The 23558-nt window shown below is 44.8% G+C and overlaps 2 protein-coding genes across 4 annotated transcripts in view; both read left to right on the plus strand.

Moving 5' to 3' along the window:
* Positions 1–308: 308 nt before the first annotated feature.
* On the plus strand, positions 309–3039 carry LOC311016698 (U8 snoRNA-decapping enzyme). Of its 2 annotated transcripts, XM_084014581.1 has the most exons (5): positions 309–388; positions 485–631; positions 821–861; positions 2251–2485; positions 2575–3039. In XM_084014581.1, exons 2-5 carry the CDS (start codon positions 485–487, stop codon positions 2818–2820), a joined length of 669 nt encoding a protein of 222 aa, XP_083870707.1. In that variant the 5' UTR covers positions 309–388; the 3' UTR covers positions 2821–3039. The 2 variants fall into 2 exon arrangements, with proteins under 2 accessions (XP_083870707.1, XP_083870708.1); XM_084014582.1 differs by lacking the exon at positions 309–388 and having other exon boundaries at positions 425–631.
* Positions 3040–4401: 1362 nt separating this feature from the next.
* Positions 4402–23558, plus strand: part of arhgap4b (Rho GTPase activating protein 4b) — a 34976-nt gene continuing 15819 nt past the window's right edge. For both annotated transcript variants that reach the window (XM_084014579.1, XM_084014580.1), the window contains exons 1-8: positions 4402–4622; positions 14431–14788; positions 18496–18667; positions 18763–18925; positions 21554–21616; positions 21716–21889; positions 22238–22366; positions 22760–22981. In XM_084014579.1, coding sequence (XP_083870705.1) covers positions 14719–14788; positions 18496–18667; positions 18763–18925; positions 21554–21616; positions 21716–21889; positions 22238–22366; positions 22760–22981 — 993 coding nt within the window. In that variant the 5' untranslated portion in view covers positions 4402–4622; positions 14431–14718. The remainder of the gene's footprint in view (positions 4623–14430; positions 14789–18495; positions 18668–18762; positions 18926–21553; positions 21617–21715; positions 21890–22237; positions 22367–22759; positions 22982–23558) is intronic.

Here is a 23558-nt window from a genome sequence, read left to right on the forward strand (position 1 = left end):
GATATATATATATATATATATATATATATATATATATATATATATATATATATATATATATATATATATATATATATATATGGATTTGTTATTATAGTGTCTTTGTTATGGCAATATTTTCACATTTTAATCAAATGAATATATATGAGAACACATTAAAACAATGTATGCAGTTTGAAATACATTAATTATTGTTAAAGAAAAGTTCAGTCTGTGGCATAGTCCCCCATTTGCCAGCATACTCCATGCCAGCAGAGGGAGCTAAAGCTTTTTTTAATACAAGGTCACAAAACCCATCCTTTTAGCTTCCTGGTTCACCATAGCCTTTCATAAGCCTTTCTGCATGCAGGTCAACAGGCCTTCAAGCTAATCTGTAGGTTTCAGTCAGGTATGTTAACTCGTTAGGGGGGAGGGGGCGTTAACAAAGAGATCTGTATTTAGATGACGAAAGGGTAGCCACGCTTGTTTCTACATATACTTGTAGATGGCAAGTAGGCAGATGGCGAGTGGGCAACTGTCGAGGGCGGAGGCGCTGGCGTGCTCAGGCTGCAGGCATGCATGTCATGTGATGCTCTATTGTGACACAAAAAGTCAGCTGTTTGGGAAACTTCCCATCAGACATATCGTACTGGTGAGGAAGAACACTGTTTGTGTGTCTGTGCACATGCATGTTCTTTGATTGAATACACAAGTGATAAACACCTTTGCTCTCAGTGTTTCTGGCAATAAGCATGTGTTTTTCACTCCCTTTTTGTGCCTAAGTACCTCTGCCTCCGTGTGGATGCACCAGTGTGTGACCAGCTTCTGTCATTTCCCACAGATGCAGATGCGCTTTGACGGTCTGCTAGGTTTCCCTGGCGGGTGAGTCTTTCCTGGGGCTGCTTTTGTTTGATCCTATTATGAGCACAGGTATGTTTAGCTTATGTTTGTAAGTCTCTCCGATGAGCCTGTAAGGCACACAAAAAAATCCCACATTTTCAGTGGAATGCTCAAGTATAGTATGTAGTTGCTGTAACTCAACTTTACATTGTCCAATTCAAGTTCAGACCTCAGGACATCTACTTGGCCATATTGAGTCATCACGCCACAGACTGACAAGAAGTCAGCCTTAAAAAGCCTTTTATGGCAAACATCATCACATGTTGAGGGGCTTGGGATGCTCGAAAGCTCACACAACCTGGCACACAGGTCAAAAGTGGCAAAAATGTCAAAATTCTGTGATGGGGATCGTGCGTCGACCATAGCGCCCCCAATCACACATGTCATGGTTGGGAAAAAGTTACTTTCATATTGACACAATATAGTAGGATTGCTCTCATCTTTAGGAACATTTAGCTTTTTTTGTTCACATTTTTCGTCTGGAAAGAAGTCAGCCATCTCTGAGTTTGTCCTTTAATTTTTAAGAACACATTTTTGAGGACTTAAGGATGCACAAAGAACGCATGAAGCGGTGGACCCATGTTCAAACTAGTACTTATTTCAATTTGTTTTTACAATTTGGCTTGGCTGTGCCACATTGGCTCTGTAGCGCCCTCTAATCACTTTTAGCGTTTGAATGCATTTTAAGTTTCCTTGGTATACTCAAAAGCACAAGAAACAGTGATTGGGTTCATATCTGTTCAGTGGGCTCCATAGCGCCACCTAATGCATGGAAGTCTTTAAAACAAAGTTGCTCTGATATTCACAAAGTCTTGTACTCGCATGATTGGCACCTGCTTTCTCTTCATCTTAGAGAGAAGGTGAAGGTTATACATGGTTCTATACTTTAGGTCAAATGAGCTTCTAGCATGGCTGTGGACTCTGAATTTAGTTTGAGTGAACACGCTACATAATTCCTAGCATTATTCAGTAACCGACTGACTAAAGCCTCTCACACACAGTTTTAGAATAGTGTTAGTATTATGATTAGAGGAGGACGATTTCTATTATTTTGTCTCATGACATGGGCTCAACTCTGTATATTTACTTTAAAAAGCTTGATTTGTTTTTGCCTTTTATGAGATGTCTCAGAATGTGACCATTTTCAACTTGACGTCAAAAACCAAAAGACTTAAATAGTGACTTTAGGCAGAAGGGGCTCAACACCACCTCAGCAAACTTGTGTTTGGGTTTTACAATTGGATGACCTTTGCATTCAGCTTGATTGTATTTGCTTCTGCATTATGGAGTCTCATTAGAGCACTACAGCTGACATTGTTTATCTAGTTTCATATCTGATGCCGACCTTTAAACCCACCTCCCACAATTCAGGTTCGTCAATGCATCAGTGGAGACCCTGGAGGCGGGGCTTAGCAGGGAACTGTTGGAGGAGCTGGGAATGGCCCTTCCTATATTAGTAGAAGATCATGTGGACTCCTGCTATGCCCCTGCTTCCTCCCCCTCCTCCCGTCTCGTCACTCACTTCTATGTGAAGAAGATGGAGGAGGAGCAGATCAGGGCGGTGGAGAGGTCCGCTCCATCCACTGCAACAGATTATGGACAGGAGGTAGTGTGTGTGTGTGTGTGCGTGTCCTTTCCTTCTGGACTGATTGCAGCCATTTATCCTCTGTTACTCATCACCTGTCCCCCTCCCAGGTGTTAGGGATGGTCAGAGTCCCTCTGTACACCATGACAGGCGAGGGAGGCCTCGCATCGTTCCTGTCGCACTCGTTTGTCGGCAACGCTCGCTCCCAGCTGACAGACGCTCTGCTACGCTTCAACCTGGTCGCCCTCGAGGAGTTGTGCAAAGCCCTCGCACATTCCCTGAAGATGCATGCACACACCGCAGAGGACCTGCAGGCGGTCCTGGCACTGACAGAAGCAAAGAGGAAACGGTTGTAAACCACATAGGCACCAGCACACACACACACACACACACACACACACACACACACACACACACTGTCATACTGATTTTGAGCTGGTGACTCATTCATCGAACTGTTTGAAGAAAATATTATCAACTGCTCAACCATTAATGCAAATAAAACTATTTCACTGTCCACTTGTACTCCTGTTACTCCTGATTTTAAACCGAAAAACAAATTATAAGATGTACAAGCAACTGGCCTGGTAATCCAACACTCCATCAAACATTTAGGGGTCTTAGTGCAATGATGAAGACTATATTTGAGTTATTCTATCAGGAATTCAGATAAACATGAAGTACACAAAATAACAGGCGAAAAAGGCCACAAGTCAAAATAAAAAGTCAACGCAGACATTCGGGGCGATGCTTCCTTATATGGAAATGCATAGTCACTGGTAGACAGGGGGTAGAGGAGAGGTTTTTTTCAATCAGCTAGACATCGTTTTGCTGGTTTCATTTATGATGTTATTGCAGCGGCACCTGTGCAATCCTAGAATGAATTGCATACAGGCGGACATTTAATTCTGGTTAAGTTTACCCTTGTTGCACATAAGACGCCTGCACCAGATGTTAGAAACCTCATTCCCAGACAATGTTGCTGGCAGTGAGCAAGAGCAGAGATATGATGCTCTCTAATGTTCATGATACCTGTTAGTGTGAAATGTCAATTTTTATTTTTTTTTTGCAGGTGAAATGAATGCAGCAAAATACTATATTTACCTTTGATTTATTACGCTGCATTGAGTTTGAGAAATCAACCTGGATGTTTCATAAATTGCATGCAGAAAGTACCTAATATTTATTGTCGACTCATTATTTTATAAAGACGGATACATTCATCGCTGATTCATCCCAGCAGGTGTAGATAGGATAAATGATGTGAATGAGATTGCTTTGTGAAGTAATGTGGGAAGTAAAATGTGATCCGCTGCCGACGTCTCAATCATAGTATGCTTTTTGTATACCTGTCAAAAGGGGGAAAATGCACCGCATCTGGCATTTACAGACAGGAAGCAGATAGCAGACGGGCTACGGTTGCGTTTATGCAAGTGTTTGTGGAGTCTCTGCTGCACGTGCATGCATTTGCTTGAGGATGTGTCTGAAGCACGCATGTGTGCGTTAAGTATGCTGTCATGTGATGGCGATGTAAAGGGGCGAAAAATACAAGGTCATTATAAAGACATTTCAATAGAGAAAGGGATAGAGGGTTGGAGCGAAAGGGGGGAAGGAGGGAAGGGGATTGCAGATGAGGAATGGATGGATGGATGGCACGGGAGAGAGCGGGAGCAAGGGATGCTGAGGGAGAAAGGCAGTATATTCATAGCAGCAGCGGTATTTATAGCCGCCCCGAGGAGAGGGGAGAGCAGAGGCGTGGCTTGGTTAGTGGCTTTCATGCTGCCTCTCAAGGCAGAGAGGGAGGGAATGGGAGGAGAGAGGCAGCTCTGGCGTGAGAGAAAGAGAGGGGGAGGCTGTTTGGCATATTTGGAAGGAGACGGAAGAAAGAAAGGAGGGAGGGCTGTTTTTTTGAGTGCGTGTGTGCCTGAGAAATGAGAGAGGGAGGGAGGAGGAAACTGAGCTGAGAGAAATCTGTCAAATTCAAACATACTGCTCTTTCTGTGTGTATGTGTGTGTATGTGTGTGTGTGTGTGTGAGAGAGAGAGAGAGAGAGACAGAATTGAATTGAATTGAGAACGAGAGAGAGAGAGAGAGAGATGAGAAGAGGAGGGGAGCTGAGGAACAGATATGAAGAGACAGCAGAGGACCACAAAGTGAGGTATGTACGGCTGTCATGCTGCTCATGAATCAACTACCTATGTGTTAGTAGAGCCTACTGTACATGAGTACATGAGTTATGGAAAAGTGGTTGCATACATGTGACTAAAGTGAATGTGTCGGTGTGTTTATATATAGTTCAGTCTTTTTAAGGCACACTGTATTCACATGGGGGTTTCTTATTGACAAATGGATGTAGGCTACTAACAGTTAAGGCTATAAATTATGTAATATTTGTGCACCATTTGCAGTGTTGATGCTCTCTCTCTCTCTCTGTCTCTCTCTCTCTCTCTCTCTCTCTCTCTCTCTCTCTCTCTGTGTGTGTGTGTGTGTGTGTGTGTGTTTACAAGCTCTTGTAAGCATGCTGATCTGTTTGTGTGGCCATTGTGTGGAGCTGTGCTACAATACCTTGACCATGGGTTTGGTTTACAGCCGTTGTAGAATATAACTCAACAATCCTGTGCTGTGAGAACTGTAGAGCCTTAATACCACTGACAGCTCATTCTCGGTTATTATATAATGAAGATTGGCTCAAACAGCCTCCTCAGAGGCATCTACAATGTAGCATTTCCTTTGTGCTGTTGGTTTACAGTGCAACACATTTAGATGGTAATGTAAGAGAGCAGCCTTGCCTAATACATTGTAACGTTGAAAGCTTTTGTGGGTTTTTCAAATTTGGTGAGTTTTAGTTTGCCTAACCCTTGAATGAAGTTGAGGATCAGGTGCAGTTTCTTAAACACACAGTATGGTTGTGGTAAGATTATTTTTAAATCATACAAATGCAGCTCAATGCAAACAACAAAACATGCAGAATACTCTTGCAGCAGTGAGGAGTGTGTGACATATGGCGTTGTCTGCAACAGTGTTGCCCTGGTGACTGAAGGACTCATGGTTTGAGTTGAGAGATACATGGGTTTTATTTTGTATGGTGTTTAATAAAACAATAAAGGAGAAGTTTAGTTTATCTGAGATTTAGCACATTGATCACCCAGTCTTGTTTTATTCTTCCTGGAGGCATGTGAGGAAAACAAAGTTATGTTCAAGAATTCAAGGCAACACAGGTTGAGTAATTGATATACAAATGTTCACTGTGTGGGTGAAGAATTCCATTCAAAATGACTTTGTTCATCTAACTTTGACAGCGATATAAGATAGTACGTCAACTTAAAGCAATTTGAAGATGCAAAGTAACTGGTAACTAAAGCCATTATATGTAAGTGTAAAGTAGCATAAAATGGAATTGTGTACATGAAGTACCTCAAAATCATACTCTAATAAGTGCTGTCGCAGGGAATTTGGATGCGGCCAACCTTACAGCCTCTCCAACCTCACAGTGCCCGACTGTCCCAGACGTAACTTTTCATTCCCTTTTTTCCCCCCATTCCTGCTCTGTGCCAGGACTCACAGGTATGTATTCCACAAACACTACCTCTAACTGATCCGATACATAAAACTCCACCACGGCAGGACCATACAAATATAGACAGCAGTGGAAATGTTTCTTCTTTTGTTTGTTTGTTCTTTGTTTTTAATATATATATATATATATATATATATATATATATATATATATATATACTGTATATATACATAGTTTTCTGTGATGCATTATGTGCAGCTCTCCACTGCCACCTCGAAACTAGTTGTCCCTGCAGTGTGTGTTTTGGAAGTGATGAGAACCAGGATTAAGCAGCTGCTGGAAACGTTCTGTGTGATTTGCAGGTAGAGGGTTATACTTGGCAGATGGTACGATGGTAAAAACCTGTGGTAGCCTTTTATGATATGGTTTCCTGTTTGCTATGGCAGCCGTTGCACTAGCAGCTCTTGAGAAGAATGTGGACAGGGTCTCTGGCAAGACACAAACCCTGTCAGTGATGTGATCAATCTGGAGCCTATCTCATGACAAGTTCAATTTGACTTGACTATTCAAATTTTATGTAAATATACACCTCCATTGACAAACTACACTGTGCACTATACCCTGGAATATGGAATAAAACTGGCCAAATATGCTTGCAATACAAATAAAGTTGACTTTCAATTGATTTATTTATTTATAGTGTCGTCACAACAAAAGTCAATCATAGTCAATGAATTTTCACTGTCCCAAGATCACCTGGAGCAAGCATTACAGTGGCAAGAAAAAACTTAACAGACTTTCTAAGCAGACATCATGAGCAGAACAGGGTCTTGGGTTCCATCTCCATTTGGCGTTGGTAGCATTAACAGATTTTGGGCCCAAGTACAGTAACTTCCGTCTTATTTGAGTTCAACATCAAGAAATTGTCATCAAAAAGGTTGATGCTTGGAGTTGAACTTGAATTGGTTTCTTCGGGCTTGATCAATAGTCAAGTATCATCTGCATAACAATAAAACTTGATAGAGTTTCTTCGAATGTTATTGCATATATAAGTTGAAAATAATTTGTCTTAGCACAGGACCTCAACACCATATGTAACGTCTATGCGCGTGGAGGATTTTTCATGAACATGCACAAACTGAGATTAATTGGATGAATAGGACTTCCCATTCATCCATTCTCTTGCGCTTATCCGGGGCCGTGTCAAGGGGGGCAGCTGCCTGAGCAGGGACACCCAGACTTCCCTCTCGCCGGACACTTCCTCCAGCTCCTCCGGGAGGATCCCAAGGCGTTACCAGGCCAACCGGGCGGCGTAGTCGCTCCAGCGTGTCTTGGGTCTTCCTTGGGGTCTCCTCGCGGTGGGGCATGCCTGGAACATCCTATACACTTCAGCTGGCTCCTCTCGATATGGAGGAGCAGCGGCTCTACTCCGAGCTCCTCCCGCGTGACGGAGCTCCTCACCCTATCTCTAAGGGAGCGCCCCGCCACCCTGAGAAGGAAGCTCATTTCAGCCGCTTGTATCTGGGATCTATTCTTTCAGTCAAAACCCAGAGTTCATGACCATAGGTGGGGGTAGGAACATAGATCGACCGGTAAATCGAGAGCTTCGCCTTTCGGCTCAGCTCTCTCTTCACCACGACAGACCGATACATTGAACGCATTACTGCGGCTGCCGCACCGATCTGCCTGTCAATCTCATGCTCCATCCTTCCCTCACTTGTGAACAAGACCCCAAGATACTTGAACTCCTTCACTTGAGGCAGGAACTCTCCCCCAACTCGGAGGGAGCAAGCCACCTTTTTCCAGTCGTGAACCATGGCCTCAGACTTGGAGGTGCTGATCCTCATCCCAACTGCTTCGCACTCGGCTGCAAACCACCCCAGGACATGCTGGAGGTCCTGGCTCGAAGGAGCCAACAAGACCACATCGTCCGCGAAAAGCAGGGATGAAATCCAGTGGCTCCCGAACCAGATCCCCTCCAGCCCATGGCTGCGTCTAGAAATTCTGTCCATAAAAATAATGAACAGAACCGGTGACAAAGGGCAGCCCTGCCGGAGTCCAACATGCACCGGGAACCGGTCTGACTTACTGTCGGCAATGTGAACCAAGCTCCTGCTCCAGTCATACAGGGACCGTACAGCCCTTAACAGAGGGCCCCCGACCCCGTACTCCTGAACTACCTCCCACAGAATGCCTGGAGGGACACGGTCGAATGCCTTCTCCAGGTCCACAAAACACATGTGGACTGGTTGGGCAAACTCTCATGAACCCTTGAGCACCCTGCAGAGGGTATAGAGCTGGTCCAGTGTTCCACGGCCAGGACGAAAACCGCATTGTTCCTCCTGAATCCGAGGTTTGACTATCGGCAAATTCTCCTCTCCAGTACCCTGGAATAGACTTTACCAGGGAGGCTGAGGAGTGTGATCCCCGATAGTTGGAACACACCCTCTGGTCCCCCTTTTTGAATAGAGGGACCACCACCCCGGTATGCCAGTCCAGAGGCACTGTCCCTGACTGCCACGGGATGTTGCAGAGACGTGTCAGCCAAGACAGCCCCACAACATCCAGAGACTTGAGGTACTCAGGGCGGATCTCATCCACCCCCGGTGCCTTGCCACCGGGGAGCTTCTTAACTACCTTCCTGCTTCCCCTTCCTGAGGCGCCGGATGGTTTGCCAGAATTTCCTCGAGGCTGACCGGTAGTCCTCCTCCATGGCTTCCCCAAACTTTTCCCAGACCCGAGCCTTTGCTTCAGCGACCGCTCGCACTGCAGCACGCTTGGCCTGCCGGTAACCGTCAGCTGCCTCATGAGTCCCCCGAGCCAACCAGGTTCTGTAGGACTCCTTCTTCAGCTTGACAGCATCCCTTACTTACGGTGTCCACCACCGGGTTCAGGGATTTCCGCCACGACAGGCACTGGAGACCTTACGGCCACAGCTTCGAACAGCCGCGTCAACAATGGAGGCGGAGAAGATGTCCATGAGTGGAAGTTGAAGACCTCCCCGACAGAGGGTTCCACCAGACGTTCCCAGCAGACCCTCACAGCACGTTTGGGTCCATCCAGCTTCCTCCCCTGCCAGCGGATCGAACTCACCACCAGGTGGTGATCAGTTGACAGCTCAGCCCCTCTCTTCACCCGAGTGTCCAAGAAATAGGGCCGGATGTCAGATGACATGACCACAAAGTCGATCATTGACCTCCGGCCTAGGGCATCTTGGTGCCACGTGCACTGATGGACACCCTTATGCTTGAACATGGTGTTCGTTATGGACAAACCGTGACTAGCACAGAAGTCCAATAACAGAACACCACTGGGGTTCAGATCGGGGAGGCCGTTCCTCCCAATCACGCCCCTCCAGGTAAAACTGTCGTCACCCACGTGAGCATTGAAGTCCCCTAGTAGAACGATGGAGTCCCTGGTTGGAGCACTCTCCAGTACCCCTCCCAGGGACTCCAAGAAGGCCGGGTACGCTACACTGCCATTTGGCCTGTAGGCTGAAACAACAGTGAGAGACCTATCCCCGACCCGAAGGCGCAGGGAAACGACCCTCTCGTTTTTGTCCAAAGCGACTTACAATAAGTACATTTGTTGAAAGAAAGAAACCACAACATATCATTGCTGATAAAGTAAGAGTGAAAAAATAGAAAACAAGTGTTAGATCCTCATCTGAGTAAAGTAGCAGCTGTTCAGCAAACATACCTTAAGAACAACAGTGCTATGATCAAAGTGCTATAGGTAAGAACATAGAAGGTTTTTTTTGGGGGGGGGGGGGGGGGGGGGGGTTGTTAGTGGGTCATGCTATGCAGAGTCGAGGTGAACTCTGAACAGGTGAGTCTTGAGCCTTTTGCGGAAGATGGCAAGTGACTCTGCTGAGGAGGGCACAGCATTAAGATCTAGCACAACAAGAGACAGTCCTTTGTCAGAAGCAATTAGAAGGTAATTTGTTATTTTCACCAGTGCTGTCATTGCCACCCATGCTTTGAGGAGGTTGAGGTGGTAAATCTGCGTTGCCAGCTTCTGTCCGAGTGCACAACCTCATAGTCGATGTCACCCACTTGCCGTGAGACCACAAAGGGACCTGCCACTTGCCGAGTAATGGAGCTGGAAGTAGGGAGCAATACAAGCGCATTATCTCCCGGTGAGAATTGTCTCAGTCTAGTTCTTCTGTTGTACAGGCGCTGTTGACGTTCCTGGCCCTGGAGCAAATTCTAAAAATGTGTGGAGTTTTGCTGTCAGTTTCAAGACATGTTGAACCTAATTTTTGCTGGCGCTTGGACCATCCTCCCAGTTTTCCTTAATTAGGTTCCTCACCCCTCTGTTTTCTGCTGAACAGCAGCTTGGAAAGGAGAAAATCCCGTGGAGGCCTGGGGAACCTCCCGCACTGTGAACCACAAAGGATCTAGCCACTTCTCCCAATTACGCTCATCCTCGTGCACAAACTTACGGATCATGGACTTTGAAGTCTTATTCAGATGCTCCACTAGACTGTCAGTCTGAGGGTGATAAACACTGGTCTGAATAGATTAGATGCCCAGTAATCCTTACAGTATCTGTGGCATAAACTTCATGCCCTGTTCTGTCAGAATCTCTTTTGGGATCCCGATACAGGAGATGACCTGAAACAGCGTCTGTGCAACACAGTACGCTGTACGTCTCCCCGAATGCCTGGCCAATAGAAACAGGCCATAATCTGTTGTTTTTTCTTATACGCCATATGACCGGCCTTTGGGTTAAAGTGAGCCCCCTGGAAAGTAATTTCCCTGTGGCAACAACTGGGTGATTTGCTCATGTGTGTGTGAGTGTCACGGCTCACTCGGTACAAACAGTCCCTGATCATTGAAAAATGGTTATGTCCGTGGTTATGTCAGGGCGCACCAGCTGACCATCAATTTCCATCACTTGGTCAAAGGCAAAGCGTAGAGTGTCGTCACGAGACTGCTCCAGTGAAAAATCTTCCATGGAAGGAAACACGGGAGCCGGCTCTGCCAATTCCCTGACCCAGTCAGCAGCGTCGGGCGACCTTCCGTCACTGCTAAGCACAGCGCACATCCGCCTTTGACCCCGTCAGCAGCGTCGGATGACCTCACGTCACCGCTAAGCACAGAGCACATATCCCATGTCCCTGTCAGCCGTGAACGCACCCCCACACATTGACCCACTAGACTGTTAAACCCTGCCCAATCTGTGCCCACAATTAGAGGGTGTAGCAGGTGGGAGCTTACTGCGGCCTTAACCCTATGCTTTTTACCCCGGTAGTTGATTGGTAAGAGCATAGGATGCGTATTTCCACTAGAGGGACAGATGATGAAAGAAAAACTTTATACATTTGACTAAGAGCTGACTTATTTGCTGCTGACACTCAGACTCAATTAATTAACCAAGTGTAAATAGCAATCATGCTTATTGAGCCTTTACCAACACACCTGACTGAGCGTCACACTTCACTTGACCTGACTGGTGTTCTGAGCAATGAATGTACAACTGTAGCATGCCTGAAAGCACAGAGTAGCATAATATAATGATCAAACCTGTGATTGTACTGGATGATACTTCAATGTTTCAATACTTCATCTTTCCCAAAAGTTTATTTTTTCTCTGTATAGGTTTGTAGGGATCAGGGATGATTTCAGCTGTTGAACAACAATGCAACTGTTCAAATGTAAAGACAAATGAGGACATTTTTTGCAAGAAATATGACATGTGATAACATTCTGTACAGTAACTGGGTCAACGTAGCTGACTCTCAGCAATGTCAGGAAATCCCCATAGGATATTGGTCATAACATCACACACAAAATCTGCTTCATGCTTCATTTTTTCTTTCAGAAGAAATGTGCAGGAATTCCCCTCATTAAATGATTATCACTAAAGATAAAAGCAGCAGTGGATATATGTGGATAGCGGCATGTTTGAACAAGTCAACATTTGTTTTCCACTTAGATATAATTATTTTAAACAATGCACTAATCCTTTCATACCTGCATTCACAATTTTACGTTTCCCAAACCATACTTTTAGTTACAGCAGACCACATAAAACCAGGTCAGTGTTGCACCTCATCCGCGTCTAACGCGGCATTCACACTGCAGAAATCGCACAAATATGCGGCAGGTCTGTGCATTGACTTCACATGTAATTTGGTGGCTCGGAAAATTTGCATTGCGTTTGTTGTGAACGCCCCTTAAGGCCACATTAAATCTGGAGTGTTTCATTGAGGCTGATTGATGAAAAGTCTTTCCAGTGAAAGCAGCACTCATTGCAGAGTGTTGAAACCTGTTGAGAAACTGACACAGGATGTGGGAGGTTTCCTCTGTATGTGCTTGTGTGTGTGTTTGTCTGTCTGTGTGAAACTAAAAAGCAAGACACAATGTGTTTGAACTCATCTTCTAGTTTATGTCTAATGCAACTCCTTCTGTAAACCTTGTTATATATTTTGAATTAATTCTCTTTCCAGCATCAAACACGTTTTCAGTCATCTATAAGAAGCCATAATCTGCCTTTAAAGGGTGATTTATATTGTGCTTTCATGAACTTGGAAGTGAGGTGAGACCATGACATCCTCAATTTTAGTCCCTAGTTTTGTCCCGCGCTTCCCACTCATGCATCTCAATGCATATTGTTATTACACCCTCCCTGTCTGGTAAACAACCATGTTTAAAAAAAAAAAATTACATTCCCAAAGTCTTTCATGCATGTATTCCATTTAAAACCCTAATAGAGTTGCAAAGTGGTAGGAGCTATTTTTGTGCATCTCTTTGGACGCTAGCTGTTAGCCTTTGTGTGAATTTGTGTTCAGCCTCTGACTGAAATTGAACTCGCCAGGGACTCTTGACTAATTGTATATTGATTTTGTATACAATTGTGCTGCCTCAAAATGTGCAAAAGATGAACAAATGTGGTATAGAATATGTGACTGTATGATAAATACAATTCTGAGGTACAAGCTTAGTTACATATTAAAGAAATACAACTTCCCTGGTTATTTTTTTAGAAACATCCCCAAATTAAATTGAAGACATTTGGTGATGGGTTTTGTTTACAAACGCAACAAAAAAGTGTTTTAAGTTCGGAATTTCCTTCTTCATAGGAACAGTAGCAGAGGCTCCTGGGTATTGTAGTATAAACCCATCCACCATGAAAAGAAGCAGAAATAATTTAATCTGGTGGCCCTATCATACATTTCATTGCATTATCTGATAGATTGTATGTTGAGTAACATTGAGGAGATCATTAAAATATAACTTTGAAATAGGAATTAAGAGTGAGGTTAAAATACTCGATTGAGGAATCCCTCATGGTTGCCCCGCATGAGCAAAGTCATTTCTCTAAACTCCTCCGGCCTTGAATCGTGTCAGGTTCCCAGACATTTCCTGGGTTTTTATTGGGCTTGGGGCCAAAACTGCCACTGTGTTTCAGGTTAGGGTCAGGCTTGGACAGAAACACTAGCTTCTGAGTAATACTTTCACTATGGCTGGATGACTGTGTAGAGTAGCTGTACACATTTGTACAGCTATAAATGTGTACAGCTGTGTGATTTTTTGGGGGCAATAATACGAGAAAAGAAAGTTGTAGATTTGATTTGGTACTATATTATAGCAGTAATAGAGAAAGTAAACACGCTTGACCGGATGTTTGCCGTTGCTTAATTAGAAAAATAAATGTGACATTCATGGGAAGTTAGCGAGCACAGATGCAGGTTTTTAGCATCGTATTAAAGTAGCAAATTTTTTTCTCTGAATATTGCCCATCTCTGTCGGCTCCGTTTTTTTTTTTTTTGGCTACGGTGGCCCTAATATGCCGTCGTACTACTCATGACATCACTGGATTTATTTTGAACCTCATCAATGCTCCTCCAGGGCTGAAGCAAAATAAATGATACAACTGTTGTCCTGAGTTGTACTTCACATGATGAGTAAACTGACTGATGTGTGAAATAGGTGGTTTCAAAGCAACTGTGAGAAATTGTTAATAGATCAAGAAACAAGAGCCAATGTAGGTCACAGAGCAGTTTTAAGTGGGTTTCCAAAGAATATTTACTACATCCTACTGACTGTGGATTCTCATATTTGACATGTATACTTTTAGGATCTAAGCTTAGTACAGAATGTGTAAAAGACATTTGCTTGTTCATTTGACTATTACCCTTTTGGACATTGCCAACTTCCAACCATGAGGCCTTGAATGTCCTCCGTTATTGCCGTTACTCATCACCTCTCTTCCCATCCCCCATACTTCATACATTGCCCTCTTACTGTCCATTCTTGGCTCTATCCCTCACTTCCATGGTGTCACTGCCCTTCCTGCCTTCTCACCCTGGCCTCAATGTCCGCTGCCTCTTTCATTTTCCCATTCTGAATCAGGTCTCAATGAATCCCTTTCCTTCCTTCTTGTCATCTGTATGCACCTCTTCACCTACCGTTTTCCTCTGCTCTCTCTCTCTGCTGTTCAGGCCAGTTCACCTATGGACCAGCATTCACATCAGAAACCTACGGAATTCCATGAAAACATCGAAACGACTGACATCCCCACAGAGTGCAGCCGATCAACACTGATGCCGATGCGCTGCCGGCAGCTGTAGAGCAGTTAGGCCAAGGGGTCAGGGGTGAAAGGTCACAGACGACAGAGACAGAGCAGGCACTGAGGTTGAAAGGTTGCTGGAGGGGGTCGAGTGGCTTCAAGAAGATTCACTGTTCAGAAAGGAAGATCTAAGAGACAGACGACAATCAAGGGGGAAAAGATGATGACATCACATGGAAAGCTGCGCAGGGAGAAGGGAAGTCTGGCGGAGTATGAATCGCAGATGAAGGGTAAGTCAGTGTTTGTGTGTGTGTGTGCTTGTCTCCATGTATGTCTGTGCCCTGTATTGCGCTTAACTGCATGCATGAATGCATCCAAGGAAGCACATGTGTACTCACGTACAAATGTGTACAGCTGCTCTACACAGTCATCCAGCCATAGTGAAAGTATTACTCACTGAAAGTATTCGTGCCTGGGTTTACATGTATGTACACAAACAGATACAATCACCCTTGTTTCCATCCAGAGTCTGTTAAAGCCAACAGGAGAGCTTGAGATACTTTAATCAGTAAAAGTGTGGGCATGACCAAATTTTGATCCATGACAGCAGTATGTGAGTGTCATGTACTGTTTTTTGGAGGGTCTATGCTGTGGCTGGGTGGCTCTCTGTACTGTACTACAAGTGTGTATTTATAGCCAGTATTAGTGATGCTGTCTCTTCACATCCAGTCAGCCCCAGGCTGTGTACTGTGTACAGAGACGGAGTAGAGGAGGGGAGAGAGGGAGTGGGCGGAACCGTTGGGGGTTGGGGGGGGGGTATCACATAGATATTTGAAAGAGTCATGTTTGTATTAGCCTTTTCAAACCACAGGCTTTTGTGTATAATACAAGGTTATGTATTATACACAAAAGAGGTAACCAGTCTATCACAGGGCTGACATGTAGAGACAGACAGGTAACCAGTCTATCACAGGGCTGACATGTAGAGACAGACAGGTAACCAGTCTATCACAGGGCTGACATGTAGAGACAGACAGGTAACCAGTCTATCACAGGGCCGACATGTAGAGACAGACAGGTAACCAGTCTATCACAGGGCTGACATGTAGAGACAGACAGGTAACCAGTCAATCACAGGGCTGACATGTAGAGACAGACAGGTAACCAGTCTATCACAGGGCTGACATGTAGAGACAGACAGGTAACCCGTCTATCACAGGGCCGACATGTAGAGACAGACAGGTAACCAGTCTATCACAGGGCTGACATGTAGAGACAGACAGGTAACCAGTCTATCACAGGGAGACATGTAGAGACAGACAGGTCCATCCTGCATGTCTGTGGACTGTGGGAGGAAGCCAGAGAACCCAGAGAGAACCCACGCTTACACGGGGAGAACATGTAAACTCCACACAGAAGGAACCCGAATCCGACCCGGGAATCAGACCCTCTTGCTGCGAGGCGACATTGCTACAGTGCTACAGCCCTATTATAGTTACTTAAAACCAAATAATACTTTCCTCGAAAGACAAAATAAAGCTCCAACATACAAACTTCATCACATCCGTGCGGTAAAAAATCTGTGTGCCTCTCGGGCGTCTCACACTTGGGCGTCTCGCAAACAGATTACTCACACCTCTGAACCTATAATGAGCGCTCTACTCCGCCAAGTGAGAGGTTCAAGCAGACAAAAAAAAAGTAATAAAAAAATGGCTCTCACACCATAGGCTACATCCATTATCATCTGGTTATCTGGGGCCGGGTCACAGGGCAGCGGGCTGGACGTGCCCAGAACACCTCTAACGGTGGTTCGAACCACGAACACCATCTAACCCGGAGGCATCCGGATTAGATGCCCAAACCACCTCAACTGGCCCATTTGGACCTGCATTTTTATAGTCCTTCTCTTGTCCTTTCCACCACTCAAGACACTTTACACTAGATTCAGTCTACATTTACCCATTCATACACATTCACTGATGGCAGAGGAGACGCTTGTCCATCAGAATCAAATCACATCTCACTAATTTACACACCTTCACACGCTGATGGCACAGCGTTTGGGGGAAATTTGGGGTTCAGTATCTTGCCTAAGGACACTTCGGCATGCGGACTGGAGGAACCCAATCTTCTTATTGGAGAACGACTCACTCCACGTCACAGCCACCCCCATTTCAATGCAAACTACTTCAAGTACTCCCTGTGACTCAGAACACCATGGCCTCAGACTTGGAGGTAATGTATCTCATCCCAACTGTTTCACACTGGGCTGCAAATCGCCACAGGAGCTCTGAAGTAGCCACATTATTTGCAAAAAGCAGGGATGCTCAAACCGGATGCTATCTTCCCCCCGGCTGTGCCTCGAAATCCTTTCCATTAAAATTGCAAAGAAGGATTGATGACAAGGGACAACCCTGGTGGAGCCCAACACTGGGAATGTGTTTGAGTGTTTGAGAATACGGACACAGCACTCACAGCGCAACGAAAAGTCCCTTTGTTTTTAGTCCCTCCTGTTGTTTTTAAAGTGCTATACAACGAATCTGACGTTATTAGACTTGACTATCCATTCAAATGTCATATCTACCACTACATTAACAAACTACACTGTGCACTAAAACCTGGAATAAAATCATCTCATCTGCCACCAACAGTCCAATTCTTACCTTCATAGGAGCTTAAAAAACTCCTGTTGTTTTTAAATGTGCTATACATATAAAGTTAACTAAATGGCCTCATTTATATAGCGCTTATATAGCGCTTTTCTCCAAAGCGCTTTACAGGAATGACTGACATTCACCCATTCATACACACATTCACACACCGACGGCGGAGTCAACCACGCAGGGTGACAGCCAGCTCGTCAGGAGCAATTGGGGTGAGGTGTCTTGCTCAGGGACACCAGGCACTCAGCCAGGAGGAGCCGGGGATTGAACCGGCAATCTTCCGGTTGCCAGTTCAACGCTCTACCTCCTGAGCTAAACCCCCCCAAACCCCACTTACTTATGTATTACAAAGTAATTTCCGCCGCTTCATTTACTACATTAAAACTTCCTAATGGTGGATGGGACCGGTTCTTCTTATGGTCTGAGTCACTGCAGCAGTCGGATGGCAAGTAGTCCGAAACAACAACTGGTCCCATGAACCACCGTGACTCACTGTTTCTAAATGTTTAGATTTTCTTTTAAATGTTTAAATTATTTTTGTATTGCACACTTTTGTTTTCACTAATGTTATGTATGGTGAGTTGACCGGTTGACAACATTTCATTGCATTGTGACTGCATGTCTACGTGTCAACAAAATGCTTTTAAAATGCTCAATGCTGATTATTAATAATTGTGACATTCAATATTATATTGTTGCAATATCAGGGCAAATCATTCTTTGGTTTAACCGCTAACACCACATTTGCATCATCATACATGTGAAATGTGACAAGAAGTTAGACTCATCTCTTTTGTAAAGGGTCACAAGACAAAAAGGTGGGAAAAACAGTTGAACAATACAGTGTATTATTATACAAATCATGATGTATTATTACTGTACATAGGATTATCGTGTGTTTTTATGTTAAGTGCCAATCTGTAACTAAATGACATGAAGTAGAAGTATAATGCAGCATCAAATGGAAGTTGAACTAAGTGAAGTACAAGTACCTCAAAAAGGAAAAGTGCAGTGAACTGATGTCATGCTGAACTAAAGCACCAGCCTGCAGAGGCCTGAAGCTCTGCCCATTTATTCAAAGTTTAGTGTCCAAATTGCACCAGATTTGACATGGCACTCCTTTGGCTCCCCACCAATACACCCGGCAAGTGTGAATTAGAACAGATGAACAATTCTCAGGATGTGTGTAGGACACTCAAATACACACAGACAGCGTTTGTTTTACAGTTCGATGTCAGGGGTCCAGGGTTATAAAGAAATAACTGTCTTCTCTCTCTCTGTGTGTGTGTGTGTGTGTGTGTGTGTGTGTGTGTGTGTGTGTGTGTGTGTGTCAGACCTGCGGGCCCAGCTGACAGACCAGATAAAGATTTTAGACTCTCAGGTGGAGGTCAAACAGCAGCAGCTCTCTGACCTCTCTGAGTTTCTCCGGCGTCGAGGAGACATCGAGGCTGAATATGCGCGAGCCCTCGACAAACTTACCGAGCGATTCACCCACAAAACTAAGAAGTAAGCTTGTGTCGAGTAAAGAGTATGTGAGTGAGTGTGCAAGTTTTCTTTGTCTCAGATGAGGCTGTATTCAGTGAGGATGTCTGTTTCTACAGGAAGGAGCAGTGGGGTCAGTCAGTGTGTCAGGTCTGGTCTGTTTTGCTGACTCAGACCCGTCTGGAGAGCCGGGAACATGCAGTGCTGGGTGACACCTGCTGCAATACACTCACACAGAGGTTGGCACACAGCACCGAGGATACACACCGTCTGCACAAACGGGTGGGTTGATCTCTATGTTAGGTCGGATGCTCTCAGAATCCAATCTTCAAGGTCATTACTCCTATATTTGGAGGTCATCCTCATATCACTCCTCTCAGCTGTTGTAACAATTTACTGATCATATTCAATGCTGGTATGTGGACATAGGATAATCATACTAGTGAAATCACATACATTAGATAAAACATAATAAAGTGCCCTTAACTGTATCTACAGTAGGTAGGACATGCAAGGTGGGTGGAGCGGTCCTGGAGGAGGGGCTCAGGAGGCCGGGCAGGGGGGCGACAGGAGTATGCTGGGGCGACAGGGGGGCGACAGGAGTCTGCTGGGGCGACAGGGGGGCGACAGGAGTCTGCTGGGGCAACAGGGGGGCGACAGGAGTCTACTGGGGCAACAGGGGGCAACAGGAGTCTGCTGGGGCAACAGGGGGCAACAGGAGTCTGCTGGGGCTACAGGGGGCGACAGGAGTCTGCTGGGGCAACAGGGGGGCGACAGGAGTCTACTGGGGCGACAGGGGGGCGACAGGAGTCTACTGGGGCAACAGGGGGCAACAGGAGTCTGCTGGGGCAACAGGGGGCAACAGGAGTCTGCTGGGGCAACAGGGGGCGACAGGAGTCTGCTGGGACCCATTCTCTTTTCCCTGTACCTTCTTCCTATAGGGTTGGTTTTTAGAAAGCATGCCATCGCTAACCATATTTATGCAGCTGTTGGACTGAATGACATCAAAGGCTGAATGGCTTTAAGATTTTGAAATTGTGATTCAAATAAAATGGAAGTAATTGTGTTTGGATGTCTCTTATGGACCTGGGTTCGCTACAAGCATATGTTAAGCCCACTGTCAGTAACCTAGGAGTGAAAATTGATGTTGATTTTAAACTAGATATTTTAAACTAATTAACAGCTTATTTTCATCTGAGGCCTCCAGAGGGCGATCCAAGAACCTGTTTTATCTCTTAATGATTTTGAGCCAGTCACGCATGCTTTTATTTCTAACCGTTTGGACTTCTGCACTCGAGTCTTCCCTGAAACAGTTAATCCAAAATGCTGCTGCACGTCCTTTAACTGGCATTAGAGCTTAGTTTGGGCCCAGAAAATCAAGCCTGACCCGGACCGGACCGACCCGAGTCGCCGACACATTAACTGTAATTAAGAGCCCGAGCCCAATTTCAACCCGACAATTCTTTTTCATGCATGAGGCTGTTGTATGTGCATATCCGTGGGAAGTGGGGGTGCGGCTGCTCACAAAAAATATACAAATGATTTTATAGGCTACGTTAGTGCCGCGATTAGGATATGACTGGACAAAGCCGACACGTATGTTATCGCCTCCTCCCACTAGTCACGTGAAATGATCCCGTACCTCGGACTTTCCTGATGACTTCAACGTTAATTGTCCTGTTTTTAATTGATCCTTTATGTCTCCAAGCTCCATGTTGCACATTAGCGTAACTTCTTTGTGTAACTTTGTACACATTTCTTACGTAGACCTACTCTGCTAAACATATAGCCAATAATATTTAATGTTTATGCCTAGCCTTCTCCTCAGATTAGGCCAATAGAGATTAAAGATTACAGATAAAAAAAAATAATTAAAAAAAACAGCCCGAGGGTAGTGGTGGGAAATTTTGGCCTGAGCCGGCCCGTGGGTCGGCCTGGCTAGGGTCGGGCTCGGGCAGAGAAACTCTAACTGGCATGCGTGAACATATCACCCATCCTGGCGTCCCTCTGGCTCCCTGTTCATTGTATGATCCATTTTAAGATGTCATTGTTTGTTTTTAAATATTTTGATGGATTAGCAGCTTAATACATGTCTGACCTCCTGCATGTCTACACCCCCTCAAAGTCTTTGAGGTCCCCCGAGCAGCTCTTTCTCATCGTTCCTAATAGCAGGTGGAAAACCAGATTGTGCCTTTTCGGCAGTGGCCCCCTGTTACGGCCACCAGGTCAAAGGTCACAGGAGGCAAATAATATAAAAAAGGAAACGGGTTCAAAGTGAAAAAAAAAGTATTTATTTAAAGTAAACACAAATTAAACCATGAACCCAAATTAAGAATATATCAGATGGACTGGCTCAAATAAGGGCTCAGGCCAGCCACACCATGGCCATCCGACCTGAATCTTTAGACTAATGCAGGAAACGTGAATGATCCCTCTTGTTAGTTGCCAGCCTTGGAAAGACAATGAAGTCTTCTTATCTGTCCCGGTACTACAGTAGTACACAGACCCATCTGGCCTTCTGTAGCTCCTCGCCACTCCAGTGATTTCACAGCAGCTAAGAGTTTAGGCCCAACACCAAGCACAGCTAGACCGTTTTAGCTTTTCTAAAATCCCTGTCAGCACTATATTGAATCTGTTGTGACTGTCGTCAAGGTAGCAGTTTGCCTTTGTACAAACACAAGTGATAACGGCTTAATTAGAATGGACATGAGTTATCGTTCATCGTGGATGTAGTTTTACGCGGTAGTCGAGGAGTATATTAAATGCAGACCTTTGAATGTGAAAGTATTGAAATGGTCTGCAGATGATCAGTGTGAATTTAATGTGATGTTTAGGGACCTCGTAAAATGTTCCTGAGGGCTGCCACCGGTTGTTGTTTTGTTTTTGACAATCTACTTCTGTAAATTGTAGAGCAAAGAGGTTGGCATCCAGATGCAGGATGAGTTGCTGAAGGTCACCACTGAACTGCAGACGGTGAGCATGTGTTATGATGTTGTCTTTATAATAATGTTATAATGCATCTGACATCGACTGATGAGGACTTTCCATCATTTGACATGTGTGTTAATAAAGGCTCTGAAGACATATAACCAGTACCACACAGATTGTCTGATAGCTGAGGGGAAACTGAAGGAAGCCGAGCGGTTGGAGGAGAGACACACCGGCAAGTCAGCTGAGCTTGGCCCTGGCCAATCAGGAGGGCAGAGGCGGAGCTCCGTCAAGAAGATGGAGAGATTAATGGAGAAAGTGAGTGTTTGTCAGACGTGTGTCTGTCTGTGTGTGTGTCTCACAGGAAGTCTTGAACTGTTCTTTCCACGAAACAAACCACTTCCTCTTCCTGTTGTTCTGTCTGAGTGTGTTTAAGTGCATAAACCTCAAAATCGTCTCCTTTAACAATATTTCATGAGTGAGTTATGTCATGGTCATTGAATGCATTGATTTATTAGTAGTGTCTTTTCTCAACACATGTGGTTTTATGTTCTTATCCTTACTTTCTTAATGTGTGTGTGTGTGTGTGTGTGTGTGTGTGTGTGTGTGTGTGTGTGTGTGTGTGTGTGTGTGTGTGTGTGTGTGTGTGTGTGTGTGTGTGAACAGAGGCATGGCAGGGTGCAGGAGAACCAGCTGAAGTGCACCAAGGCTCGCAACGACTACCTGTTGAATCTGGCAGCAGCCAACGCAGCCATGAACAAGTACTACTTGCAGGACATCAGCACTCTCATCGATGTAAGACATGTGCTATTTGAGTTGTGCGATCGTTTGTTTGTGCTTATTTGAAAGGCCCCAGTGGTTTTCAGTTGCTATTATCTGAAGAAATACTGAAATATTAATAATAAAAAAAATTTAAAAAGTTTTGATATCTGAAGAACTACCTGTCAAAACACAAAGCCTCCTTTCTCTTAGATTCCCTTTCTCAATTACCATATTTTTAATTCTCTCTCTCTCTCTCTCTCTCTCTCTCTCTCTCTCTCTCTCTCTCTCTCTCTCTCTCTCTCTCTCTTGCCTTCTCTGCTCTATCATTTCATGTCTTCATCTCTGTTCTGTCCCTCCGTCCCCATTTCTTTTCTCCTTCCTCACCGCCTTCTTCCCCCCATCCATCCTGTGTCTCCCTCCTGGCAGTGCTGTGACCTGGGTTTCCATCTGTCTGTGGAGAGGGTGATGAAGTGCTACCTGGCCAGTAGGTGGCACATCCAGAAGACAGAGGAGATAGGTCTGAAGCAGCTGGAGGCTGCCGTGACGTCCCTGGACCAGGGTGGAGACAGGGATGCTTTGCTGCAGCAACATGACGTCGCCTTCTGCCTTCCATTCAGATTCAACTATCATCCCCATGAGGGAGACCAGGTGAAGAAGGAGAATTACACATGGATCAGTGGGAAATAAGTAGACATCCCTTCAATTTCAATTCAAGTTGATTTAAAGTGTCATGTCACGACAAAAGTTATTTCAGGACACGTTGAGCACGAGGAGAACACGCTCATGATTCTAAAAACTTCTGTTCTGTGTGCTACAGTATCATAATGTGACTACTAACCCTTTGAAATGTACAGCCATATGGGTTTGACACAGTTTAAGGCTCCTGACTGGCATGGGAGCAAAGCAATGTACGGCTGGAGCAAAACGGATTTTAGACACCCTTAAAAAAACAACTACAAATGTATGTGGGAATATTTTATTTTATTTGATCAACTTTCCCAGAGGGCAATTCTGTTCAGCATACACATCCCTTACATACTCCCATGCATACACATACATACATACTGTATATACCAGTGCATATATTTACAATGTCAGTGAGAGCAGCAGGTGCCCTCCTGTGTCTTCCACTGAGACTACAAGGTGTGCATAAACAATAAAACCCACTGTTTTATTGACCAAGATAATAAATACATAGCCTACATGTGGTCCACAGTGTAAGATG

This window comes from Eutrigla gurnardus, assembly GCF_963514095.1.
Source record: "Eutrigla gurnardus genome assembly, chromosome: 8".
NCBI lineage: Eukaryota > Metazoa > Chordata > Actinopteri > Perciformes > Triglidae > Eutrigla > Eutrigla gurnardus.

What these genes read in the sequence shown, in the direction of transcription:
- LOC311016698 (XM_084014581.1), top strand. Translation starts at nt 485, where the DNA reads ATGGCAAGTAGGCAGATGGCGAGTGGGCAACTGTCGAGGGCGGAGGCG. An exon ending in CCATCAGACATATCGTACTG is followed by an intron (nt 632 to 820) that starts GTGAGGAAGAAC and finishes CATTTCCCACAG; the next exon opens with ATGCAGATGCGCTTTGACGG. An exon ending in CTGCTAGGTTTCCCTGGCGG is followed by an intron (nt 862 to 2,250) that starts GTGAGTCTTTCC and finishes CCCACAATTCAG; the next exon opens with GTTCGTCAATGCATCAGTGG.